This window comes from Melospiza georgiana, chromosome 18 (genome assembly GCF_028018845.1).
Source record: "Melospiza georgiana isolate bMelGeo1 chromosome 18, bMelGeo1.pri, whole genome shotgun sequence".
Classification (NCBI taxonomy): Eukaryota; Metazoa; Chordata; class Aves; order Passeriformes; family Passerellidae; genus Melospiza; species Melospiza georgiana.
In genome coordinates, this window is record NC_080447.1 from 10,757,432 (window position 1) to 10,784,459 (window position 27,028).

At 42.7% G+C, this 27,028-nt stretch overlaps 1 protein-coding gene across 1 annotated transcript in view; it reads right to left on the reverse strand.

The window, feature by feature from the left end:
- The window catches only part of SPPL3 (signal peptide peptidase like 3), a 56,079-nt gene extending 33,047 nt beyond the window's left edge, over nucleotides 1–23,032 (reverse strand). The window contains exon 1 of the mRNA XM_058037159.1: nucleotides 22,779–23,032. Coding sequence (XP_057893142.1) covers nucleotides 22,779–22,801 — 23 coding nt within the window. The 5' untranslated portion in view covers nucleotides 22,802–23,032. The remainder of the gene's footprint in view (nucleotides 1–22,778) is intronic.
- Between the last annotated feature and the right edge of the window lie 3,996 nt (nucleotides 23,033–27,028).

Consider the following 27,028-nt stretch of genomic DNA (forward strand, 5'->3'; position numbering starts at 1 on the left):
AATCCACTTGCTAAACTAATTAAAGAAACTGTATTGTCCTTAACTGTCTATCGCTTTACAAAAGACTTCAGTTCAATGCAGAGGGCAGATTCAAATCATGCTGTAGTATCATAAAAAATTGCCAAACACAAGTATAAATACAATGTTTTTGTGGAAGAATTAAAATCAGCAAATATCAGAACAAGATGTAAATATATAAGTATGACAATGCACATAAATATATGTATGAGACATCTGACAAAACAAGAGAGTTGCAGCTCAGCCTCAAGAAAGAACTGACCACACAGGGAGACTTTCCTCAAACACAGAAAACTGTTTCCACCTTCCACAAATAATCAAGAGGAGGACTGGAAGGAGGGAGAAGAGAGGAGGTCAAATCAAGATCTGTTACACACAATCCTCTCTTGCCAGAGCCACAAGTATATTTCTTTATGTAAATTTTCAGATTCCAACAGACCAGTGAACTCTGCAAAGGTCAGTCCAATATTTAGCCTACTCCAAGGACTTGCTGAAACAGCTCTTTTATCTAAATTACCACTTTCAACTGTATGAATTTTCAAAAAACAGCCCTTTTTACATCAGGAAAAAAGGCAAATCAAGGGTGTGGTTACCATAATTAAAGTGTACAAAGTACCACTGTGCAAGCTGTCTACATCTTTATGCTCCACAGCCTAATGATGATCCAAATAACATCGTGCTTCAGAAAGGCCCATAAGGAAATGGCAGTGGTTATCCTTGGCACAGGAAAGTTTTCTGCAATTTTGATGGCTAAGACCTCTTTGGATTATAAAAGTATCAATTTATATCCCAGTCATATATGCAACCTGGAGTTTTCAATCACTTGGTGGTAAAGCTCTGCATTACACAGAAGGTTGCTCAGTGCTGGGTTTCATTTTCTGGCACTTATTCTAATCACAGGAAAAAAATAAAAACTTCCTGAGAATCTTCACCTCAGGCTCCCATCTCTGTTTTGATCTCTGTAATTTTTACACTTAACAGGAAAGTGCATTACAATGACTATAACCATATAAAACAGGAGGATGCTCCCTACATCCAGTTTATAGCAGAAAACATTTCCCTTGCAGAGGGAGTCCCAGGCTCTCCCACAGAGGATTCCCCAGTCCCTGAGGTGCCCCAGGAGCTGCCCCAGCTTGGGCACAGCTCTCCCATGGGTGCTGCTCCTGCAGGAACCCTGCTGGCACCACAGTGCCAATGCTGACAAGCAATTTCTGTCATGACTCAACACTGTTAAACAGCTGCCACACCACAATTCCACAGATTTCAGATCTCAGAGGAGCCTGTGCTGTAAGCTGATAAAACATGGGAGTTTCTGTCATTTGGAGTTCAGTATTTGTCCCAGTCCTCACTGCTGCTCCATCTGGAGCAGGAAGTCAGCAGTGAGTAAATATCTCCTATCTGCCTCAGAATTAAGAGATTTATATTTACTCTGCAGGTTATTGCCAAACAATTAATGTTCCACCTCTGATAGTGTGTGCTGTAACACTGTCTACAAGCACAATAAATTATGTTTTCACTTAAGGAAAAATAAACAAACAGAACCCAATCCAACCTCTCTCAAATAGTCAGAGAACATCAAAACAAGCTCATAAAATTGAACACAGCCTTACTTTTGAGTATTTTCAAACCATGGCAGTTGGACTTTTTCTAAATTTAGAAAAGAGGGATAGGAAGACTTCAGCTCTACACTTGCTCATGTCAGGAATTCCCAGAAGCTCCTTGGGCCTGTAACAGACCCCAAGCTCTGTAAGAGTATCAGGTTACTTTGGCAGACACAGGCACAGAAGTCAAACTAAGCTGAACAAGTCTGTTTTCCAAACATCCAAACATGATCAAAAGGCACAAAAAACAGAAAACAGAAAGTGTTATCATTATTCCTGATAATACAAGAAAAAAGTGCTGGTAGGGCAAAAAGTGAGCTTCAAGTGGGTGAAGCAACTACCAGCAGTGAATCCAGAAGATGTAAGGAATGTATGCAAGCTATGTATGTAAGGTATGTTTCCTTTCACACTTGAAGCAGAAGCACTGACTGAAACATGCCTACTACTTTGCTATGGGAGTGAAAAGCCAAGGAATTAAAAAGAAAAGCCAACAAAACAACAAAAGCAAAAAACCCAAACTTCCATGGAGCTAGAAAGTAAAGCTTGAAGTAAAATCTCACACCTGTAATATTGTAATGATAAAATTTTATAGTTCCAGTACTTGATTTTTTTAATAATGCGCTGCTATTCATAAAAGCAGAAATATAATTCTAAAATAAAAAGCAACATAATTTGCTTTTTGAATAGCAAATGCAAGGCAACTTCTTTACAAATACTGAACTCTTTTAAGCAGGAAATAAATTAGGGCCTACACTACCAATATGTCAAAGAGCAGCTTTTCACTGCTGAATGGATCCCACCCAGAGAGAATGCACAAAGGCCCATTTGAACACACCACAATTCCCATGCTTAGTTCAGTTACAACTAAGGCAGTACAAAGGGGGAAATTAAATTTAAAACTGGGAATTTCCTCCTGTTCTGATGCAACTCACACCTTCAAGCACAGGACACACTCCACTAAGTCTCTTCAACAATGGGAATAAATTACTATTTTATTTAGCACAGAAGGACAACCCAAATAAGCAAATGTGTGTTTATTTGAGGAAGAAAATTTCTGAGCAGAAAGCACCAGGATGAGACTACAGAGAGCAGAGCAGGAACCTGTGCCAAAGGCTGGGTGACTCAGGGTATCATGAAGCAGGAAACAGAACTTTAGCTTCAATTGTTAGCATGGCACTAAACACACATCAACAGACTCCAATGCAATTACCTTGATAAAACTGCACATGATTTACTACAGGAGTCAGTCAGGGTTTTACATTATGAGCATTAGGATTTCCCCATACTAGTGAACCTATTAATGCCAGTAATTTGGACAGACACTTTTCAATTTTCCAAATTTTTTTGAGTCATGTGGTGTAAGAGCCCACAGCCCATCCAGCACAGGAGAGAGGACTGCTGAGGGGGAAGACACGCTCAGATAGGAATTTAGTTCAGTGTGAGCAGAATTATTAGCCTGTCACTGGGATGAGTGCAGAGAAGAGTTTCTAAGATGACCAGGAGAGATAGGAACTGAGTTTATGTAGTCTAGAAAAATACACAGTAAGGGGAGAAACCCAGAGGCAAAAGTAAACACTAAGTGGAAGAACTATGAGATTAAAACGACCTAAAATTGTGTTACTCACACCAGGGGAACCTACACTCTTTCCCAACACCAAACTGTAAACTGATCCAATTCCCCCTCAAATCCAATTTCTTTTTCCAATTAACATCTCCATAGTCACAGGAACACTAGTGACAACACAAGAAGTGGCAGTTCTTCCAAGTTTCACCCACTGTGCTTTTTTGGGGGAGGGGACACCAAAACCCAAAGAACACAAAAACCAAGTGGACCAGTTCCAAATGTGTTACCCAGTATGCTCTTTTCAGTCTTGAGAAACAAGAAAAAGAAGGAGAACATGTCCTACTGCTCTTTTGTACTCACTTATTCTAAACAGTAGAGGTTTAATTAAATGATAATGTTCAGAGATTATTAGAGGCATCTCACATGCTGAGCTGGGCTTCCAAATGCTGAAATGCTTATTAACAGCAAATTTTCTCAACAGCAGCTGTCATGTCTTCAATACTGCACCACAAAAACCTTTTGGACAAACTGAAGTACAGGAATCTTCATGTACAGGACCAAATGAAATCTCTGTTTGACCAGGATCAAATTACAGCCACTTGAAAAGTGCACTAGTTTCATCAGAGAGATATTGTCATTTCATCGGGTATCATTCTCCTCCCACAAACACAGAACTGAAATGCACACCCCAGACCCTGCATCACACCACACACAGGGTGAGTCTGTAATATTCTGCAAACTCAGGCTTGAAAACTATTAGAAATCCCAAACAAAACCAAAATACTATTTTTACTGGACAAAATGTTTGCCTTTTAAAAAGCAAATTTCTAGGTAAATGCACTGAGATAACATTACACAGGAAAGTAATTTCTCTCCTGTTTCAGGTCATCCTCTCATTTGCACCAGTCATTCTAAATACACATTTCATTAATTCAAGCTCTACTCCTTTAATGTGTGTTTTAGGCTAGAGAAACTGCAACACAGCAGAGCAGAGACCCACTTCTAAAAAGAAGTTTTTCCCTCAGTATTCATTAAACATCACAGCAGAGTCAGATTACATCTCCACCAGCATAAACTGAGCCCAGACAAACAGTCCAGCCCTGACAGGAGCAGCCACATCAGATTTTTCAGGAGTTGGTAAAAATCATGACACTTCCAACCACATGGATAGAGAGGAAAACACATAAAGGCAAGCCAGGTTAACTTCTATTCTGTCCATCTTTAACAGGATTGCTTTGAACAGAGTGAACAGACACTTCAGTATGAATTCTGAACACACAGAGGCAATGGCCTCCAATTTTGACATTAACTTAAAATCATTTCCCCAAGGATTAGGGAATTAACAGCTCAATTCTTTCAGGAAAAACACAGAACTGCTGGGCTCAATGGGGATGTCCATGCAGCAGCAGGCTCAGAACAACTTAATATATGCCTGGCATCCAGGAGCTACTATAAAACAAACATGATGTGGTTTTGAGCACAGGCACAGTAGAAGACTCAGCTTTCCAGGAAATTTTACATGCTGGAAGCCTAAATGCTGATCCTCCACCATCTGTTTCAATTCACATTTTCATGTAATGTATGGAGCGAGGAACAAAACACAAATCAAAGTGAGTGACCGGATTGAAACACTTCAAACAAACAAAACAGTCTTTTCAACTTGGCAAAAATCTCCCACTATCAACACTCAAACAAGTGAAATTAAACTCTATTTGTGGGGAGGAGCAATCTCTTATCACACCAGCAAATACACAGCTGGAGAGACAGAAACCTTTCAGCATGTACACATGAAAGCTGTGATATCCTCAAGGGGTACATAAAACACCTATGTAGCATTAATTTAAAAAATTGCCTCCCACCAGAAGCAGATTTACCATTTTATCAACAATATTAGAAAACTAGAATAGGAACTAACATTTGAAAATCTGAAGTTTTCCTGCTTGAGGAAAAAAAGAGTGCAGAGCTAAGGACATTCAAAATGTACTGAGAAAATAGAAAGGGGTTGCCAAGGTTCTCTTGAGCAACACCTGGAAACTGCTATGGGAGAAAAAGAACCCTGAGCTGGAAATGCAGTGTTTCAGCAATCAATATTTTCATAACACATTAGCATATTTTCATAAGACTTTTGATCTATCCATTCAAACCAGGCAGGCAGGATCCATTTTAAAAGCAGTATTGTGAATAATCCAGAGTGTAAGACGGCCCATAAAAGAGAAGTCAGCCTCTTTTTGAAGTCATTTCAGTTTTAATTCATTTAACTTGCACAATTTACCTCAAGGGTTTTTTCCCACACACATAAAACATATATGGGAAAGACTTAAAATCATTACATACAACTTAAATTTTCTACTCCAAATCCTATATTGTACCTGTACCATTATTTTAATTTCTGAATCCAGAAAAACAGAGAACAATTTTCTCCAATCAACTGACCTCAATCAATTTTTTTTTCCAGGCAGAATGCAAACGCCTGGAGTCTTAGAAACATTTCAAATACAATCCTTGTGTCCCCCATAACCACTCCTAATTTGCTTGGTTTCATCCCAGCTCTGGATTCCAAAGTCTCACAGCCACCTACAAAAATACTACAGAGCTAAATCCTCCCAATATCCTTCTGTAATCCCAGAGGTACTTTAGCAACAGACCAGTCTGAAAATACCCAACTGCCTGGGAAGGCAGAGATTACACTCTGTTGTGCTATATCAGTATTTCTGCTGATATTTCTTGCTCAGAAACAAAATGCTTTTTTGGAAAAGATTCTGTAGTGAACATCCAGATGTTTAACCTTCCTAAAAATAACCAAGTTCACCCTTGGAACAGTCATAATTCCAGAGCACCCCTTAGGCAAAAGCACTCACATCAGAACTAGAGCATAGACTCACTCCAATAAAAGTTAAACTCAGGAAAATGTAGTAGCAAGATGACAAAGCTGACTTGAACATCACAATTTTTGGTTGATTGTTGAAGACACCTACTAAATTTAGGCACAATTCACAGTGAGTTTGCCACATGCATTGATTCCTGTACCTAAAAACAATATGCTATTTTGAGACAAAAATAATATTAAAATGCTATTTCACTTTCATAACATTATTCACATTTGATTGTACAGAGTGAACAAAGTAAAATGAAAAATTTCAAAATATCCCTTAGTCATCCTTTATGTTTTATCTGAAATCTGCTTTTGCGTAAGAAGTAAAGCACAGTGAGGATGGAGCTAACACAAATTTTAAGCTGATTTTAAAATACTCTCTCATCACTGTTTGGCACTGGGGAGACTTTTTAAGTTAAGATTTTATGCATGAACAAGTGCAACTTGTGTTGCACAGGATTAAGCAGAACAACAACAAAATCACAGCAGTGCAAAGTTTCAGACATTTTCCCTGCCTGTTTTGTTGTCTGTATTTTAAGACAGTTCTAAATAAAAGTATTTAAAATGCAAGGAAAGACAAATAATTATGCAAAATTAACAAAGTTGGGCAACATTTTAGGATGAGAAAGGGAGAAAAATGTGACAAAAAGATGACAGATACAATTTGTAGATGAAAAAATGAAGAGAACTTTACTTCAAACTGAACTTTTTTTACTCAAGACTCAACACTGGTTTGTCCAGATATTTTTCTCTAATATCACCCAAAATTTCTTTTAAACACAACAGTGTAACTCTTGGAAAACACATTTTCAACCCCAAGGCAGTTCTAAAAATACCAAACACATACAGAACCATGCAGCTCTTGAGGCAAGGGCTCCCATTTGTTAGTGCTGCTGCAGGACATGGGGAGGTTGCACTGCTGCAAGCCAGAGCCAGGTTCTGCCAGCACCCAGCATTTGCTGGCACCTCAGCAGGAGGATGGAACAGTTCCCATTTTCTGAACTGCCAAGCTGTCTGTAAATTTGTCTGTTCAGTCAAATGGACACAGGTTATTCAGGGCCCTCCTCACTGCCAGAGCAGCTCCCCACACAGCCAGTGGGGAAGGACACATTTCTGCCCAGGCCTGACAAGTGCCCTCTGCTCTCCCCATTCCCTTTTATGCAGTATTTTTGCACTCCTGGAGCTGGAGTTTAAAATTTAGTTTTTTTCCCATCACCCCATAATTTCTGATGTGTTTCTGGAATATACCAGTAAGAATTCAATTAGTCTACATAGGTTTTGTATAATATTGGTATTTTCTGTCTCTGATTAATAATTGTGAAGGAAAGAAAGACTGGATTAAAAGTAGCATGATTTTAAAAAATTACATGCAAAACATGCATGCAACCCCCAAGAGTTTTTGCTCAATTCAGCTCATGAAGAAGTTTTCATTCTTTTCTCTTTCAACAGCTCTCACTTATTACATTCACCTAAGCAACCCCATGGGAAACCACAGACATTACTAAATATTAGAAACTCAGTGGAAGGCAAATGCTGGATTTGACCAGGAATGTGATGACAAAGAGTTTGCTCTAGGCTTCTTTCATGTTTTAGAAAGCCAATTTGCTTTCAGTTCATTTTAGGGGAAGAATGACATAGATTCCAGAGATGTAGTCAGCTATATGAAATCTTGTTTCACAAAACAGAAAATATGAACCACAATGTCTGCTCTCCTGGGAACAGAGGATAAACATCTAATCACATAGGCCCTTGCAAAGGAAAACATTATCTTTTATTGAGAAAAAAGACTAGAAAAACATTCTTTTTCAATATTAGGCATTTGATTTTCTGCACTAAGTGTGCACTGGCAGTACAACTCAGTTCCAGACAAGGTGCAGTATGAACTACCACAATGCCACTGGTAAAGCTGATGATTTTCATCTTTTTCTATCAAATAAGATTTAGTAATATTATACAAATTACCCAGCAAATTTCAGACAAGATGGAATTTAACTTATCTTACCCATAACAACAAGAAAGAAAAGCAGAAATATATCTGGCATTATGATACACAGTCACAACACAGAACAGAATAATTTGTTTTAGAGTCTCCACTATTACACATGGACAACAAAGACACTGCCATCAGCTTTCTTCAGTATTGATACTTCCCTGGTGTTTAACACACCTTAATCAGGTCTAATTTCTCTTTCTAACTCCAACAAACACCAAAACAGTCTGCTGGATTTATTACTCATTTGCCAGATTGTGCAATGGCTTCCCATTTCATTTCACAGTTACAAAAGAGTCTCCTTGGGGTTTGCAAGACCTGTGTAAGAAACTGCTCAGCATGAAACTGCCACTCATCACTTCTACAAACTCATGGCCTTTCCAGTTCCAGCCCTCAGCTCTGAGCAGAAGGGTCTCTCTCAATGTGTTCCTCTCTTGTGGAACACAAATTTGGCAGGTACAGTGCTGCTCCTGACCCCGTGCCTCCATCTGCACCAGACAAAACACATCTGGCTCTTCCCTCCTCCCTCCAGGAGAAACACCATGAATCAGGTCATACATCTTCACTGGTAAACTGTGACACACTTTGGCAGCAGCTGTCCTATAAATTTATAAGACAGATAAATTGTGAGCATAAGTAAGCTGTATTCCTTCCCTGCCCATCTTTCTGTGCAATCCTAGCAGTGTCTTAATTAGCAGCATGAATTATTTGCCATGGTAATAGGGAGATATTCAAAGCACAGAATGATAATTTCCCTGAAAGTTCAAACAAGACACTGGCTGGAGATGCACCTCCTGAGACATTATTAGGAAAAGACAAATAAAAATATAAGCATCTCTACCACATCCAAAGCCAGACTACTGCACAAGTGAAAAATTTCTTTTTAAAACACAATACAGGTACATGAATGCTGTGATGCTTCTCATGGTGAGCTATGAGAAATATAATTATGCCTGGAAAAGTCCAAGCACAACTGAGCTAGTTCCTAACAATGTTCAGACAATGGTCACAGGCAAATTGTGGCAAAACAGCAGGGTCTGTAGCAGCTGATTACAGATTTCTGATGTCATAGCATAAGCCATTCAGTAGCAGTTATTTTCTTTCAAAGGGTTAAACCATTATCAATCACTAAAAGAAAGAAGGAAACAGGACAAAAAGCCCCCAGGCCAAACAAATGCCCTGAAGTAAAGAAACCATTGCACCAAACAAACACAGCCCAGCTCCTCATTTCCAGGTGACTGTGGAATGTGCCCCAGTGTGGAAATTACACCTGGTACAGAACCCAACTCCTGTTAATGAGCAAAGCAGGACACTGATTACCTGTCACCAAACTCTGCTGATAGCAGGCACTTCAATTCTCTCTTACTGAAAACAACAGAGATCCTAAATCCAGCCAGCACAGGGACAGGAGGGGATTCTCAGTCATTCTCCTCACATTTTCTGCTTCAGAGACTTTTCCTGCCTTTCCAACAGGGAAAGCCCACTCAGGCTGGCAGCAAGGAGGGTCTGTCACTGATCTCAACCAGAGCAACACTTCAGGAGGATCTCAGAACCAACCACAACCACACAGCTCCCAAAACACAGCACCTTCCTTCAGCCTCACCCAGCACCCCTTCACGTTCATGGGATCTTTCCTCTTGGAAAGAAAGGAACCCAATTCAGTTCGGTCAATTCCCTAGTTGCAAAATCAAAAGCAATTTCTGACACATTTAAATCTTACAAAGCAACTAGAAAGAAGATTACTTTTGTAAATAAAATTGCAAATGGCATTAGAGTTGTGCAGGATTTTTATCACCATTTGGTCTTAGCCCACTTGCCTTGTATCAGAAATGGGTGGGTGGCATATCCCTAAGTTTAGTAATATTTTTTTAAAAGAAAAAAAGAGACCTAGTTACAACATGCTAAAAATTCCCCATCATCAAGAAAACATCCACTCAGCATTGATTACTAAAAATACCTCAACATATATACCCAAGACACTTTTAGTTACAAAACATCTACTACTCAAAGCAACTTTTGTTTCCAAAACAAGAGCACCATGAATTTCTATTAGCTGGGCATTGTGCAGAGTTACTGTCCTCAGGTGTCTACAACTACAAGAAAATCTAAATATTTGCTTCATTTTTACAGTGCTTGCACAGAAAAAATAAAGGACATCACTCCCCTGATAAGGTGCCACACTAGCTAAGATCCATGAATTCACACCATTCCTACAACTATTTTTAAATTACCTCCTTTGTTCCTCTCTCTTTACAAACTATCATCAAAAGAATTAACAGCCACAGAAATGAAGGAGAAGTTGGATCTCTCTGGATGATTTGGGGCATTATTCAGGGTCCAGAGGGGTCAGGAGATTCTGTGATCTCACTTCAACAAATTTGGACAGACTGCAGCCTTTCCAAATCAGTCATATAGACACTATAAATAGATTGTCATGGAGTTCTAGAGTGCTGCTCCTCCAGAGCCATCCATTTCCCATGCAGTACCAAGATCCAGGACATTCAGCAGCACTGAAAAATTCCATTACAGAAACTTCCAATAGCTGAACTACAGTGAGCAAAATAAGGGCTTCTATTTGCAACAAGGGATAACAAATTTTCACACTTTACTCTAGTGAAAGGGAACTGTATTAGTGTCTTCCAGAACTGGAGCAGTAAGTTATCTGAACCAGGTTTCAGACAATGGAGTGTTTAACATAAGAAAACACAGCCTGTCTTCTATCAGTGCAGTTCAGCCTCATCCCAAGCACTGTCAGCCATCCAAACCCAGAAGTGCCATTTTTCTAAATAAGGTTGTTCAACCTAAAAACTCTACACAATTAATTGCCCAGCTCCACCCTTCCCTTGGTCCTCTAACAGCCACATTACCCAAGAGTCAGATTGTGCTGCAGTTCCAGGGCTAAGTTCATCTAAAGTGCAGCTGAGGCAGGCACATCATCCCAGGCATATTTATTGACAATGTTCCATCATGCACAGAATGTTATGCTTGCCACAGTGCCAGCAAGCAGTCAAAAAAGGACAAAAGAAAACGGATTATTATGTGGCAGAAAGGGAGAACTCTCAGGATAGACAGGGCAATTCTTGTTGGCCTGCAGTGCTCTGCCAAGAGCCCCAGAGCTGTGCTCAGGCTGTCCCTGAGGCAGGGCACAGCAGCACAGACTGTGCAGGCTCAGCCCGTCTGACACCTGCAAGGTGTGAGCTGAGCTCACTGCTCCACCCCAGAGCTGCCACTGCCCCAGCTGAACAGCAAAAACAACCCAGCAGCACACACGGGACAGCCTGTGTCACCTCTGAGCACAGCACACACAGGACAGCCTGTGTCACCTCTGAGCACAGCACACACAGGACAGCCTGTGTCACCTCTCAGGACACACAGCCTGTGTCACCTCTGAGGACCTCATCAACAACTTCACCTTGAACATCTTTCTGTAATGCTCTGTAACACAAATGTGTAATAGTTCTGGTGGCTTTGCTTGGACAGGGAACAACACACTGTGCAAAAGGACTACCTCAATATTTATGACAAAAATCTTACTAAATCTGTAATCTGACATGCAGAGAGGTGGGAAACAGACTAAACCAAAAAAGTTCAGACCAAAGGATGTATCTCCATCTGAAGCAACACAGAAAGAACACACACAAAAAGTACAGCAGGTTTCCTAACAAGCACACAGAGGAATACCCCTACTTGACACCATAATTGATCACTTGCACTTATCCAGAAGCCAAAACCAGAAGATGAAGTTGATCCTCTCTGATGTTACAGTTTCACTCAAGCCACACAGATGACACTTGAGTGGCCTAACTTGCTCTCAAAGTATTACCTAAAGACAGCCTGTGCAAATTCCTGCTTAACTTCTTCACCTTCACCAGCTCCATCCTTTATCCCCAGGCTCCCACTGCAGTCCTGCTCCTCATCTGGCACAGGGTTCTAATCAAAGCTGTTCAGGAGAACAACCTGTCCCAGACACCACAGAGCTTCTGCCCAGTTCTGGATTTGGTCACTCTCAACACACCAGCAGAGAAATTCTTCCATCTAACTTTGTTCTAACTATCTGGAGTGTAATACTCACTGCATTCAAGGACTAATAAAAGAAGGGTTTATTCACATTCATAAATTTTTTTTCTAAGTGACAGAGTTGGTCATGCAGAGCAGAACTCTGACAGCAGAATGTGCTGCAAATCCATCTCCTTGCTAAGTCACTGCCTCCTCATAAAGCAAATGCAACAACTGAAGAAAAGCAGTGGTTCAGAGCAAGAAAGAGCAGGAATACTTGTACTAGAGCCACACAGCTGGTTTGTCTGTGAGACACAGGTGGTTTTGGCAATGAGTGTGACAAAAGGCTAACACACACACACATGCACTAAGGGGTTAACACCTGGAACAGAAGATACCATAGCAAAGACTCCGGGGTCTCCACCTTTTCCCTAAACTAGCAATCATCCCTTTGTAGATTACACAGGTTAAAAAAAGCAGCTGCTCTAACTGGTGGAAGAACATCCACCCAAACTTAGTGTACAAAGACATTACAGAGTCCCCTCAGGTGTGGAGGATATTGATCTGAACACTGCATTGCTTCCTAGACAAAACCCATCCTTCCATCCCAATATATATAAAAAGTCTTATTTGGAGGTTTAATTTCCACAGCACTTCTTGTACTTCAGTAAAAAATATGCAGAATACCATGATACTGATATTTTTTTTAAGTTATCAAGACATAGTGGGCTTTCCAGTATGAAAGAGGTTGGTTGTTTTTATCACAGAAATCAGAAAACAGGATGTTTTCTCACCTATATTGACTCTAAAGCCAATCCAAAACCACACCTCATACCTCTGACACTGGGACTGGTATTTATTGATTACATGCTTAGAAATCCAAACTCTTTTTAGCAATGTATTCACAAGTCAGATAAAAAAATAAAATTAACAACTAATAGTTTAATCAAAGCATTTAACAGCCATGCCTTTCAATCAACAAGCCAAATTGACCAATATGACCTTGTCAGAAAGAGCAGCTCTGAATGCTGCTGAGGGGTTTACAGGATTACTTTATCACTGCCTGGGTAGAATGAAACGTGATTTTATCAGCATTCCATAAAAGAATGAGTTAACACCATCAGCACCCAACTCTGACTCTTCAGTGACAGTGGTAAAAGTACACTCCTGAGTAACCAGTCTGTCTGGCCACGTTTAAGCAGCTTTAATCATGCTGGCCCTGTATTAAGACAAATTCATGGTGTCAGATGATGGCTGGTGAGATTCTGAAATGAACTTGACTACTCACAACGGCACCAAGCCACAAGGGGATTCAGCTGGCATGAAAAGACAAAACACTGACCATCAAAACAGGCACCCTGCTTTTGCCACCTCCTACTGAGAGGCAAATTAAAAAAAAAAATAAAAATAAAAGGTCATGAGTTGCCCTGAGCTGGACTGGCCAGGGCCTGATGCTGCCTCACAAACTGTGGCAGAAGCACAGAACATCCACACACCCAAGTGCCAGGGTCAGGGCAGCTGATGCAGCTCCACAGGCAAAAACAGGTAGCAGAACAGACAGAGACTCTTTTCAACAAACTCTTGCCCAAGTAGCTACGAAGCTTTTCTTGTGACAACAAAAAGTAGGAACATTCTTTAAAGAGGGTGTTTTGGAAATCTTATGAAACTTCTTCCAGTAAAGCCCCCTGCAGAGAAATATTTTTGGTTTATGGCACACTGTTTTCATCTTTTGATTCAGCTTTAAGGTAGCATGCTTTTTTTATCTGCAAAAATATAAAAAATAAAGAGAAAGATAACTAGCTGGAATACTAACACTGGGGCTCTTCTAAGGCACTTAAGTATAATAAAGACTTATCTTTCTGTTCTGTACCAGCTGTAACTGCTTACAGCTGCATCTGCTTTAGAAGTAGTCAACTTAGCAGAAAATTAAAGAAAAAAAAGTTCAGCTCTTCACTATTTAGCTTTAAAGTTTCCTTTTTCTTGAGGAAAAAAGCACTCTTTAAACTATTTTCACCATAAAGCTTAATTAGATTCTACTCTTCATCTTCAATACCCTGCAGAGATCATAATGTTCCCCATGAGAGCTTTTAGCCCTTTGTGGTAACTTTTCTGAGCAGCTATTCAGGGGAAGGTGCAGGATCAGCCACCTCCAGGAGAGTTCAGGGAGCAGATAATCCCTCCTGCAGCACACAGCCATCAATCTGAGCTTCTGAAAAGGACCAGAATGACCTTGCACCATCAAACCTAGAAAGCAAGAGAGACACACCTCACCTCAGCAGGCTGCAGAAATCCACATCAGCCAGCTCTGTTTGCTCCTCTGCCTCCTGCTGCTGCACCCACCTCACCTTTAGCTAACAGTGACCCACAGAAGGGACTTCCCATTGACTAAATAAGTCTAAGTCACACTACACCTATTTTATCTTGCCACAAGGGTCTGACAGAGATGATGGAGAGATAAATCACAAATGTAACCTGAAAGTGGCACTAGTAAAGTCACATCTTTGTGTAAAAACTCACCACTGAGCTTTGGTCTTAGACATCCAATAGATCTGTATCAACTAACTGCAATAATTACTCAGAATGCACTGTTGAATTTCTACCCACTACTAACGTTTCCAGATAAATTTAAATCAAGTTTTAAGCCTGGGCTGTCTGACCAGAAGAGATGTCAGATGGCCAGGAGCCACCAGAACTGAGTGGAGCCATAATTCAGCTGCTGTGTTCACCTCTGTCCTGCTAATTGTGCTACTGCAGAGCTCAAACATTTTGTAATCCTGGTTCTTGTCCAAGCTGTGCTATCTCAACTGGAGTCAGCTGGGCTTATTATTCCAGTAATGACTGAAATTAAAATAAATCCTGAGGATATACACTTGCTACTAGCTTAGCCCACGTAGAGAACCCCTCTGCAAAAGTGTCTGTGCTGTAGAGAAATGTGCACCAGATTTACATGCTGAGATCACTTGATTTTTGTACCACCTGAAACCACACTGCACCATGGATCCACACGTACAGGTTTTTGCTATTCTGACATGAAGCTGCTACTTTTGCAGGACTACTGTACTGCAGTACTACTGTAATGAGAAAATAGCATAAGCAGAGCTCCCAGACTTCTGTGATTCAGTCAAACACATCAATTCTTAACATTTCTGTTGATCTCAAAACTTCTGAAATAGTTTGAAATATACTTAAAATTATGTATCATCTCAAATTTACTAGAAGTCACCTGCTGGCTAGTTGTCAGATGAACAAAAGGACTTTTTAAAGATACTTCTGTCCAAAAACAGCAGAGTACATAGGAATGAAGAAGGAAATTTGGACTTCCAAATTGAGCAAGCAGAGAAGCACTGAGTGCAGCTAAGAGGCCTGCAGGATGCTTACCTTTAGCAGTCAGTAGTTAATGTTGCACAGAACTATTTTTTCCTTTGAGATGAACTGAAATTGAGCCTATTTCTTGAATAAGTAAGGTAAGCTTGCCAACTCCTGGCTAAAGTTAAAGGCTGTGTATGAACAGAGGGTGGAACCCCCTGGGTCTCCTCCTGCTTCCCCCACACAGCCTTTGCTGTGGAAGCTCCTGCAGGAACAAGGTTATGGCATTAAAATTGAAGAGAATCCTTCCCCAGACTTTGGCTACATACTGCCTGCATGGGAAAAGAAGTTTTTGGGTCAAAAGTCTATGAACGAGCTACAGGAAGTGAAGGAAGAACATCCAAACCTGGAGTCACAGTAGGAAAAACTGAGAGTCAAACAGTGTAATTTCCCTTTCAATTCCACTGGTCAGGGAAAATGCTACCATATACAAACTCTGAAAGATGATTTTATCTCTCCAATTTCTACATTGTCAACTTCAGCAGTGGAATATTAAGGATAACACTGTACAGTAGAGAATTATCTCCTTAGTGCATTCTCCCCTATTTATGACACTGGCTGTGATGGTTTTAAAGTATCTCCTTTCTGACATCCTGAAAAAAAGTCCCTTCAGCCTTATTTCCTGCATTACTTTGAATCCTTGTTGCTGTAGGATATGAACAATGTTTCTTGGTTAGTTACCAGTTACAAAGTTTCCCTCCAAAGAGGCAGCAGAACATTGTGACAGCCCTACAGTCCATACCACACCATTTAATGTGACACACAGATATGGAGGCTATCCAAGGGAATCTGAGACCTGAGGCATGGGGCTGGCCCTAAAAAGAAATACTCAACAGAATCTAATAATGAAGATGACAGCAACACAGCGACACAATTAACGAGCTCTGGGATAATGTCATCGTGGAGGTTCCAGCAGACAGAGACATTGAATGGATGGTGAGAGCTGAGCTGCTCTGGGGAGGCACAGGAGGGGAGGAGAACCTGGGCTGGCAGATCAGAGCATTGCAGGCACAGACACCACAAGATTTAGGAGAAGAGATCATCAGCACAAGCACCCTTGGAGGAATTAAAGAGAAAGGGAATCAGCAAGTGCTGCAAGGACACATCTGCTCCATTAATCTTATTAAATCATCACCTTCAGAGCGGGTCTGAGTGCCTGGGCCCGTCCAGCTCGTGCTCCACACAACGCCCAGCACTGACACCACAGCCAGGCACAGCACAGAGAAAATGGGCACAACTTGCTTCACAAATCCCACCCTTGGTTCTTCATGGAAACTTCCCTCATATGCCACCAGAATCAAATTAGAGGGTTTTGACGGAACAATTTGTGCCAATTATTTGCTTTTAGAGTATGTTACAATGCTTAGTGTCATCATAAAATGTCAAAGGACAATAAAGATAACGGCACCTCTGCCATCAATGTTGGCACATCAATTATCAAAATAATGATATAAAATAGCTTAGGTATTGAAAAATACCAGAGTCTGCTCTGCTCTTCTTTCAAATTTCAATAAATAAAAATCACTGCATTTCAAAAAGCATGACAGATTTTTCAAAGTACTTTTTGTAGGAAGTTTTTCATAAATACCCATTTTTTGGCATTGTGTTTCAGTGACAAATGACTGAGTTTTCAGCAACTAAATCTAGTACTAAAAATGGTGGTATTCACCAAAACACATCTTAACTCAATATCCTCAATTAATTTGTCTGGTGCTCACCACAAAATTCCTCAAATTCCAACAGCATCGGGCTGCTTAACTCATACCAAAATCCCAAAGTGCACAAAATAAGCAATTTATTGGATCCTATGCTTCAGCAGAAGAGAGAGATGTTCTCAGCTGCATCAAACCTCACACAAACCACAACAACAAGGATTGATATTGGTGGATCCACACACCTAAGCACTCATTTACCTGTGACAAGAAATCACATTCAGGTCATCTTCTGTTCATGGAAATTCGACCTTTCATCCCTAGAAAAGCACAAACCACAGAACCCTCAGTCCTCCAAAGCAGGTTTTTATCCAGGCAGGGAATCCAGGTCTCTGCCAATCCCAGACAGAAAGGCATGTCTGCCTCTTGGCCCAGCAAATATTTACAGGATTTTATATGAAGTGAAAGAGATTTAAGTGGACACACAAAGCTCAACCTCTGAATGACACATAGTTTGGTGATGAGAACACTCCCCTAGAAGGTGAGAGATGCAAGGCCAGAAGCCCTGGGGGATGGAACTGATCTCCTGCATCCTAGCCAAGATCTCCAGCCACTGGGTAAAACTAAAGGAACCAGTAACTTTTATTACCACAGTACCCTGAATAAGTTAAATGCAGAAATCTTAATTAAAATAGGTGACAGAAATCTTAATTAAAAGATGTACTGCACACCAGCAACAAGAGAATATTGATTTCTGTTCTAAACTTTAAATTTTCTTAAAGAATTTTTAATGCAGTAAATACAGCCTTACAATTAGCAAACAGTGACAGGAGGGATTTTTTCCTTGTGCTTATCAGTCACTCTACACATGTACATTCAAGTCACTGTAAACTTCTACCTATCCCACGCTCTTTGCTCTGTTTGTCTTTGAACCCAGTGCTGCAGACAGTGCCCTGTCCCCACTGATCCACAGCCTGAGACAGCAAAAGCTCCAGGGAGGGGGACAAGCAACTGAAGTGAGGCTGGTCCTGAAAGGCAAACATATGAACTCTAAACCTGATATTCTCCAATTTACTGAGGTTTAAGTCACTTTTCTCATGCTAGACACTCATGCACATTCATACAATGACATCCTTGTTCTCAGGAAGCTCCTAACAATCCTTCAAATGGAATGTGGCCGGTAATTTCAGTTCCTGAAAAATGCAAGACAAAGGGCCAAACTCCACATTTGCATGCCAGGATTTCATGACAGATTTTTGACAGCAGCACAACAGAATTTCATCTATGTACTTTGCAATCTGTTGCCTATCAAGTGCAATATTTGAAAAATTCAGGTGAATTATTTGTTTTCTGTTGTAAACTGCCTCCCATCCTCAAAACACCTTTATTAGTCAGTTAAGGTCTCCCAAGCTAAACTGAGCAAACAAGTTAAAAAATCTTGAATGTAAAAAATTATTTTACTAGTATTTGACAAGTTCTGTCAACAAGCTGCAGCTCCTCTTACTCCCTGCCCTCCCACATACACATCCAATCCAGCCAACTAAGACTTGAAAGCACCACCTGAGCCTTCTGGAAGAAACTGCATTTTAATTCATGGCAGCAGCATGCTAAATGCTTAATTGCAATCAAAGCAAATTCTCAGACCTCTGAATCCAGAAAGACTTCTAACACCAACCACTCTGAATTCTCCCAGGAGCAAAGGCAGCACTGTACATTTACACTTATTCCAAAACCCAGTAGTTTTATTGATTACTCTGACACATCATTAGATTTAATTTCCACACCCTTTGCATTATGAAGAGAAGCTTCTAAATATATCACCAGTTCACTCATGAAACATTTGATGGCTAATACAAGAATCATCCCACTGATTATAACATTTAACAGGGAGTTCAGTTGTTCTTAAGATTAGTGACTCAATAGAGTGTCTTTCTTTTTTTGTTCTTAGCTTGCCCTCCCAGCCTGTCTCCTAACCACCACCCCGAGAGGGCACGCACACATGGCAATCCCTATTACCCTTATACAACACTCTTGCAAAGGAAATATTAAAAAAAAAACACATTTGATTTTGGTGTAGAAATCCCCTTCTTTGCTCTTCACCAATGAAGGAAGCTGTGAAAATCTTTTGTGCATTGAAAGGGCAAAAAAAAAAAAAAAAAAAAAAAAAGAACAAAGCAATCTCTATTGGCAGCCTGGGCAGCAGTAAAAAGGGAGGGGGTGTTACATCAGGCCTTGAAAAACACTAAACACCTACTAACTGCAGATAAACAAGATAGGGATGGTGCTGGGCCTTCTCAAACGCTCCAGCACAAAAAAATCACCACAAAATGCTGGGAATTAAGGACAGACCAAGTATTTCACAAAGCAATGATCCAGGTCCTGCTGCTTCCAAACCCATCTGCTGTCACACTTCCAACGGTTTGGTGCCTGAAGATAAATTTCTTGGTATTTACTAATCTCACACACACACATATACATAAATATATTTATACACTGCTCTGCCCATGCTTATTCCCTCCTCAGTTTAGCAGAAACTTTTGTCACTCCCCTGTTCCATTTCCTCGCTGGAGCACACACAGGAAGCAAGGGGAAAATGGGTATTTAACAACCTCTTTCCTCTCCCATTCTATTCCACTTGCAGAAAACTAATTTTAGCTCTCATTTAATCTACAAAATCATGAGCAACCTTGCCATGCAGCAGTATTGTACACAGCTCTCCTTCCCTTTTATTACTGCAGGAATTTGACAAAAGAAAGTTTCTCTACTCACTGCTGACAAGCATTTGATTCAAACACCCTCTCTTTTTAAAAAGTCCATATTCTTTGAAAGAGTATTTCCATCTGGGACTTATCCCACATTTCACATTAAGATTAGTTTTTCCAGGATGACAGTATTCTTCTTCACCAGCAAAATTCTCAGCAGAGCCTCCTTTCAGGATAAGACACCTTTATCTGAAATACTGGCTCAGCAAGATGACTTTAGATACTAAAAAAGTTAAATAAAAGTACATATGGTTATAGGTGTGGGCACTGCTGAAGAAAAAAGGAAGTTGTCAGAAGAAATTCCTTACAGAACAGTGTCAAAAGATAACTCATGTATTTAAAACTATGAAAGAGATGGGGAAAAGCCCAAGTCTCTCCTGCTTATGGTATCTTAATAAAAGAAAGTAATTGCATTCAGTTCACTTGGAATTTAAAATAAATATATAAAACCTACCTTAAAATCTCAGATTCATATTTACAAACCAATAAATAAAGCAATATGAGAATTGGTTCTCATCTCTTGAAAACAACATCATTAACAAGATGTCAGTGACTGAAACGAGCCCTGTTTTTCATGTTTGCCAATGCTCATGCCCACTAATCACAGCTGGCAAGTACCTTGTTTCAAAGGACTTCTAACACAATTGAGACTTTTTTTTCAAAAAATCAAGCCCACAATAAGCTTTTATCATATCTTATGAATGTACAGTGGCTCAACAACACATGCAGACAGTTAGGGACAAAAAGATGGAGCCAAGCCTTGTGCACCTGCACAAAAGGGAAGTGCTCCTGCAGCTGGGAACCAATTTACACCCCTGCAGAGGCAGGGGCATGAAAGGGTTGTTCTGAATGCCAGATGAGGCATTTCCAGATGTGACACAAGGTGTGGGTACAGCAGCTGGACACTACAGCACACCACACACCTGTTCTTGGAAAGCTGCAGCTCTGGCAAATGGACAGGATGGGATCAGCCAACTTCCAAAAGAGCTCCTGGGCACAGCCCTGCTGCACCAGCCTCCCCAGCTGACAAAATGCACATTTGTCTGTCCTAAAAGTGCTAAAGCACTGGCCAATTTTACACTGAGCTGCATCATCACAACTGTAAATAAACCAAGGCAAGATTGTTGTTAGAAGTGTAAGTAATGAAATGCCCACAGAGAGGAGAGCACGGCTGAAATTGGATTTTTGCTCTGTCCACTGCTCCCACAGCTCCCAGGCAAGACTGAGCACAGGTAAAAATGCAAAGTGACAGAAACCTCAGGTCCATGAGGATGCCGTGGAGAACACAGCCCTAAAATTATAGGGTTTAAAGACACATCATGTCCTCATTCTGCTACAACCTCAGTACTGTAAAAACTTCCATTCTTCAGATCCACCGAGCACAGTGAAGACCTTAAATGACAATTTCATTCCCTTAAAATACACAGAGGAATGAAATTGTCATTTCAGAAGAGCAAATCCTTCTCTCAGCCTCTGTTAAATATCCTCCCTTTAGACTATTACTGTGGCAAAACCACTCATTCAGAACAGCAAATGAGTTAAGATTAAAATAATGTATAAGTGACATTTTGTTTCATTTACTTCTTTCCAGAAAGCTGACAAATCCAAGAGTTTATGAATTTATCGTTTTATACTGCAATTAAAACACACTAAGACACATTTAAATGAACTACATTAAACTGCCTAAATCTGTACCAATATTCATTTACTGTGTCAATATGTAAATGATCTTTGAAGTCAGAAGAGATGTCTTTTCACTGCTATTTTAAAGCAGACCAGACCACTGCCTGGACTGAGCTTGTGAAACAAAATAACAACATCTAAAAAGCAGAACACCAATACAAATGTTGGTTCTCGACAAAGAAGAGACAGGAGAGGGAAGAAGGAGCTGCCAGTCTCAACATGTGGCAGAACAGAAATCCCCACTGGGTTCCAAGCTTTGAAAAGTAATGGGACCATTCAGAACTGGGATGTTTGTTTCATGCTCAAGCCCTTCCACACATCCAGCACACACCAAGGTCAAAAACTTAGATTTAATTCCATTTTTAATAAGGGACTTATTTCAAAGCAAGTAACTTTTTTCAAAAAAATCCAAGAAACGACCCTGGATGACATCACTGGATTTAAAATGCAGTGAGAATATCACAATAAATTGCTGGAGTGGTCAGGTCAATAGAGATGATGTGCAGGTAAATTATTTGAGGTATTTTGGCTGTGATCCACAAGAGAACAAAACCCCCACATTTATAGGAAGAAACTGCACCCCGTCTCCTTTATCCACCGCCGGCTAGGGCCGAGACAGTGTCAGGACACAGAAAAAAATGCCCTCTCATTTGCTACACTTCGTGTCTTTCCACAGGAACTGGTCTCTTCCTCGCCGTTCTATTTCCTGTACAGGGACCAAGCCTATTGTCGCTAGGTGAAAACACACACACAGAGACACAGACACACACACGCACACACAGAGACAGACAGACAGACACACACACACATACGCACAGGCACCGACTCCCCAGCCTGCGCTGGCATAAATCTCCCTTCAGGCAGAGGTGACCTGCAGCCTCACAGCCCTGAACGAGCTCCTGTCCCTGTCCAGGCCCGGCGGATCGGGCGTGCAGGGATCAGCTCGCAGGAGCCCTCCGGGACAGCACAGGACAGGACCGGGGGTGACAGCCCCGCCAATGCCGCCGCCGATCCTCTCCTGCTGCCCGGTGCCGGCGGGGGGGGAACCGCACAGCGCGGCCGCCCCGTCCCTCCTCCTCTCCCCTAATCCCTCCTCCTGAGCCGCGCCGAGCCCTCAGCCCGCAGCCCCTCCACCAGCGCGCTCCTTCCCGCCCCGGTCCCCGCCGCAGCCCCCCCGCCGGTCCCCCCGCCCGGGACACCGGCCCCGCGTGGGGCTGCGCTCGGCGCGGCCCGCCCGGCTCGGACCCTCCCGCGGCCTCGGCCCCGCGGCTCACCAGGAGTAGGTCTGCTCCGCCATGGCTGCGGCTGGGCGGCCGGCGCTGGGCTCTGCGGGGCGGCCGGGCCCGGGCTCCTCCTCCGCCTCCTCCTCCGCCTCCTCCTCGCAGGCTCCGGGGCTCAGTGGCGGCCCCGCTGCGGCTCCCGGCCCAACATGGCGGCGGCTGCGAGGAGGGAGGGGAGCCGAGGGGGGGTCCCCGCGCGGGCGGGAAGGGCGATGTTGGCGGCGGGGCGGGCAGAGGCTCAGCAGCCGCGACGCGGGGCCGCGCTAGGGCGCCGGCGGGGCCTCATGGCCGGCGGGGCGGCGGCGGCGGCGGCGGCGACGGCGCGGGGCGGGGCGGGGGCGGGAGGCGGTGGCACCGGGCGGCCGGGCCAGGCCGCGCCGCGTGCCCGCGCTCGCGCACGGCGGGGGCGGAGCCGCGCCGAGGGGCGGGGCCCGAGCGGCGCGCGGGGTCACGTGCCCACAACACCTTCACGTGCCGCCGCCGCCGGCCGCGCGCAGGCGCTGTGGGGCGCGGGGAGGCGGCGGGCGGTGCTGGTTATCGGGCCCGGCCGCGCCGCTGCTCGGGATCGGCCCCCGGGCGGGCGGGATCGCCGCGGACACCGCGCCGAGAGAGGGGCTGGGAGAGAGGGGGGCGGACGGAGCTTCCTCCGGCTGAAAAGCAGCGCGGGCTGCAGGAGGGTTTTGGGGCTGGGTGGCTCCGGTGAGCAGCCGTGAATTCCGAGCCAGCAGCTCCTTTCCCGCAGCGGGGCAGCTCCCCCGTTTTTCGGGGTGCCGGGCAGGGCGAGCGCGGCCGGCTCGGACCGTGCCCCCGGGGCGCTCAGAGCTGCCCCCGCTGCCCCTCACGGCGCTGCTTTCCCCGGCCCGCAGCAGCCCCGGAGAGCGCTGTGGCGCGGGCTGGGCGGTGAGTGCACCGTTCAGCTAAAATAATTCCTAACCGCGCTGTTAATGCAGCACACGCACAGGTGTTCCTAGAGATTGCTGTATTTTTGAATCTTTGAAACCAAGGAATATCAATAGGATCAAATTCTCAAATGTTGGTGGTTTATTTTTAATGGAAGGAAAATAATATTCCAGATACTTTGACCAAATAAAAATCATGGGCTTCATTTTATCACCAGGCTGATATTAAAGCTGTGCGAGTCTCGGGCAGAGAAACTGCTGCGTTGATATTGGTGTGGTTTCTGCTGCCAAACCCTCAGCCCTTCGTTGTGTTTCTGCAAAATGCAGGACCAGTGCTTTTTGCAGGGTTTGCTCACGTGAGTAATCCTTATTTACCTCCTGGGAGTTCACTTGCAGCAATTTTGTGCAAGTGGGGCTTTGCAGAGCTTGGATCAATTGTTCCAGTCCAGCTGTGCATTCCCACTCATTGTCCCTTTCAGAACTGCCAGGCTGAACATACAGCTAGAGGTGATGTAACTGCATTAAATATAAATAGAAGAATAAATGCCAGGGGCTGGTAAAAATAGGTATTTGTTTTAAAAACAAGTATGAAGAAACTCTGTGCCTTGATTGAATTGTATTTAAATCTTCCAAAAACTAATGGGACATTGGGACATTCTCATTGCATCTACAGGGATGCCAGATGCCTCTGAAATTTGGAACCACACTTTTGTTTCTTCCTATTAGTGGATTGAATAAAGTATTTTCATGTTGTCTATCTCATTTATTCTCTCGAATGGGAAAACCTTAGGCAGGTGTGTGGTCATGACAGAGGATTTCAAGTAAGGAACGTCTCTGATCATCTTTGTTGTGTCACCAGTTGCTGTGTAATGCTGGGCAGGTCATCCCTGCTAGCTCAGCTCATCAGTCAATACACAGGAAACTGCAAAAAAACCTGAAATTTTGGGGAGCTGCAGCAGGAAGATGCTGCATGTGCAACACAGATGCACTTGGTTCTGGTGGAGGGAAGGGCTGGGACTCCTGTGCTCCAGTTAAACAAGGCTTTTATTAAGATGGTGCTGGACTCTGAGGGTTTCTCCCCCTGTCTCTTTTTGCTTTCAAAACAAGTGATGCAGGTTGTGTCACTTCAGCATCCAAACCCTCAGTGTCTTCCCAGCCCTTGGGCCTTGTGGACAGGAATGACCTTAGAGCTCCCCACATAATCAGCACTTCACCCACTTCTAAATCTGCTGCAGAATCGGATTTATCAGCTGAGAGGTGGAAAGGCTCCAAGTGCCCGAGGGGGTCACAGATCCCTGCTGGGCTCAGTCCTGGCACCTGGGGGTGCTGCAGGGATCAGGGGGTTGGGAATGCTCAACTTTCCTCCCAGCTGGAGAAACTTCCTGCCCTGCTTGGGGGGAAAAACACCCTGAGAGTTTGGGGAGAAACTCTGGTGTTCCCACATCCACATATCCCCTGGCTAAAAAAACCAAAAATCTCATGCTTTGGGTAGGATTTGCACAATGGATAAGTTCCTTGCTTTTGCTCTCCTCAGTACAGCAGAAAGACCTGCAGAAATGCTTAGATAATAAATAAATAATTTGGAATCCTCACTCTACTGTGGTGCAAACCTGAATGCCTGGAATGCCTGTTGGTGCTACCATTTTCATTGATGATAACAGAGTAAATATAAGAATTAAAAAGTACCTCTCAGTCCTTTTAAATCAATGCAGGGTAAGATAAATCAGTTTTCAGCCTTGTCTTGATACTAAAGAGCCTTTCCTAATTTTCTTTTTGCTGAGAAAAAGGATGTAAAACTGATATTGGTATCTATGACACAATATCCCTGCTTTGTGTTCATATTGAAATAGCTTCCAGTTTCTCAGTCTTGCAAAATTTCCAGCACATTAATTTGGCACAAATGATTTATAGCTGATGAGCAATTAAAGTATAATTTCTTTCCAGCATCTCAGGCTTTGTGACTAGACTATTAAATGATTTTGCAAGCTTGCTCTATCATTACAGGATAGCAGTGGGATGAATCCACAGGAGAAATTTATTCCTCCCTGCAGACCCAGCATCTACTCTCAACTGCAAACTGGAGCACTGCTTGCATTCCTCAGATAATTTTCTCAGTGTATCTTTTGTACAGTCTCTCTTTGGACCTACAAGAGAGCTTTAGTCTGACTTTCAGTGACAGTTTACTGTGACATTACATAGTCCTCCCAGAGTACCTGTTCTGCCTGGAACCTTTGATGTAGACTGATGCTTTACTTAGACGTGTCAAGGTATTTCAGAACTAGCAGCAAACAAAACCATTTTTAAAATTATTTTTGTATTTGGAAGGGCAGCTCCCAGAGGCAAGCATGGTAGAGAAAAAATCAGATGAAAGTACTGGCTACAAAGAGTCCTCACCTCCAAATTGTTTAAATGTCAGCAGATGACATTTAGCTAACCATGTCTTGCTTCTGCTGCAATGGAGGTGGAAAGAACCAGAGGAGCTTCATGTAGACACTTCACCCTTCAGGAAAGGACACGACAGTAGAGTTGTCAGCCATGCTTTGTTCAGGAAGGAACAAATAGCATGGACAGGAGCAGAAAAGGAAGGAAAAAACCCCAAAATCAAGAGATCCACTTCTGACTGTACAGCTGGGAGCTACACCAGGCTTTTTGCTTGTCAGCTCCTTGTGGGATTCCCCTTTGCAAACCTAATTACAAGGTGCAGTGACCATGTGTGACACGATTCTCTTCACTACCACCTAGTGGGAAACTCCTTCATAACCCAGCTCCAGGGCTGCTCCTGATCTCCACCCTCACCCTGATGGCAGAAACTGGGAATTAGAGAAGGGAGAAAATGAAGATGACTGGGAAGGAGGACCCAGTCCTGTTTCCACATACAGGCAGAGGAATGTGTAGAGCAAGTTTGGAATTTAAACCCATTTGCCCCATGGATCTACCACAACTCCAAGCTCTGCATCCAGCCCAACCCAGCTTCCTTCTCAGTAAAATGCCATTTTCCAATTATACTCACATATTTACACCAAAGACTACTACATTAGAACCTAACTGGGTATATATTGGAGCCATTGAAACATGTATTCAAGCAAGTCCTGCCCCACTGAGATACTCTGGGTTTGCACAAATAGCTGAAATCCAAGCCTGTGAAAACAAAGTATAAATGACAATTATCTCAGATTTTTCACACTCCTGTGTTTCTTTTGGGACTAAGCTCCCAATGCACAAATAATAATCAGTTTTGGTACTCATGTAGCCTTTTTCCCCCCAATAACAGAAATAAGGGTGAAAATTATCATAATAGCTCTCACATTTCAAGGAGGGGATTATGTTAATGCCATTCAGGCCAGT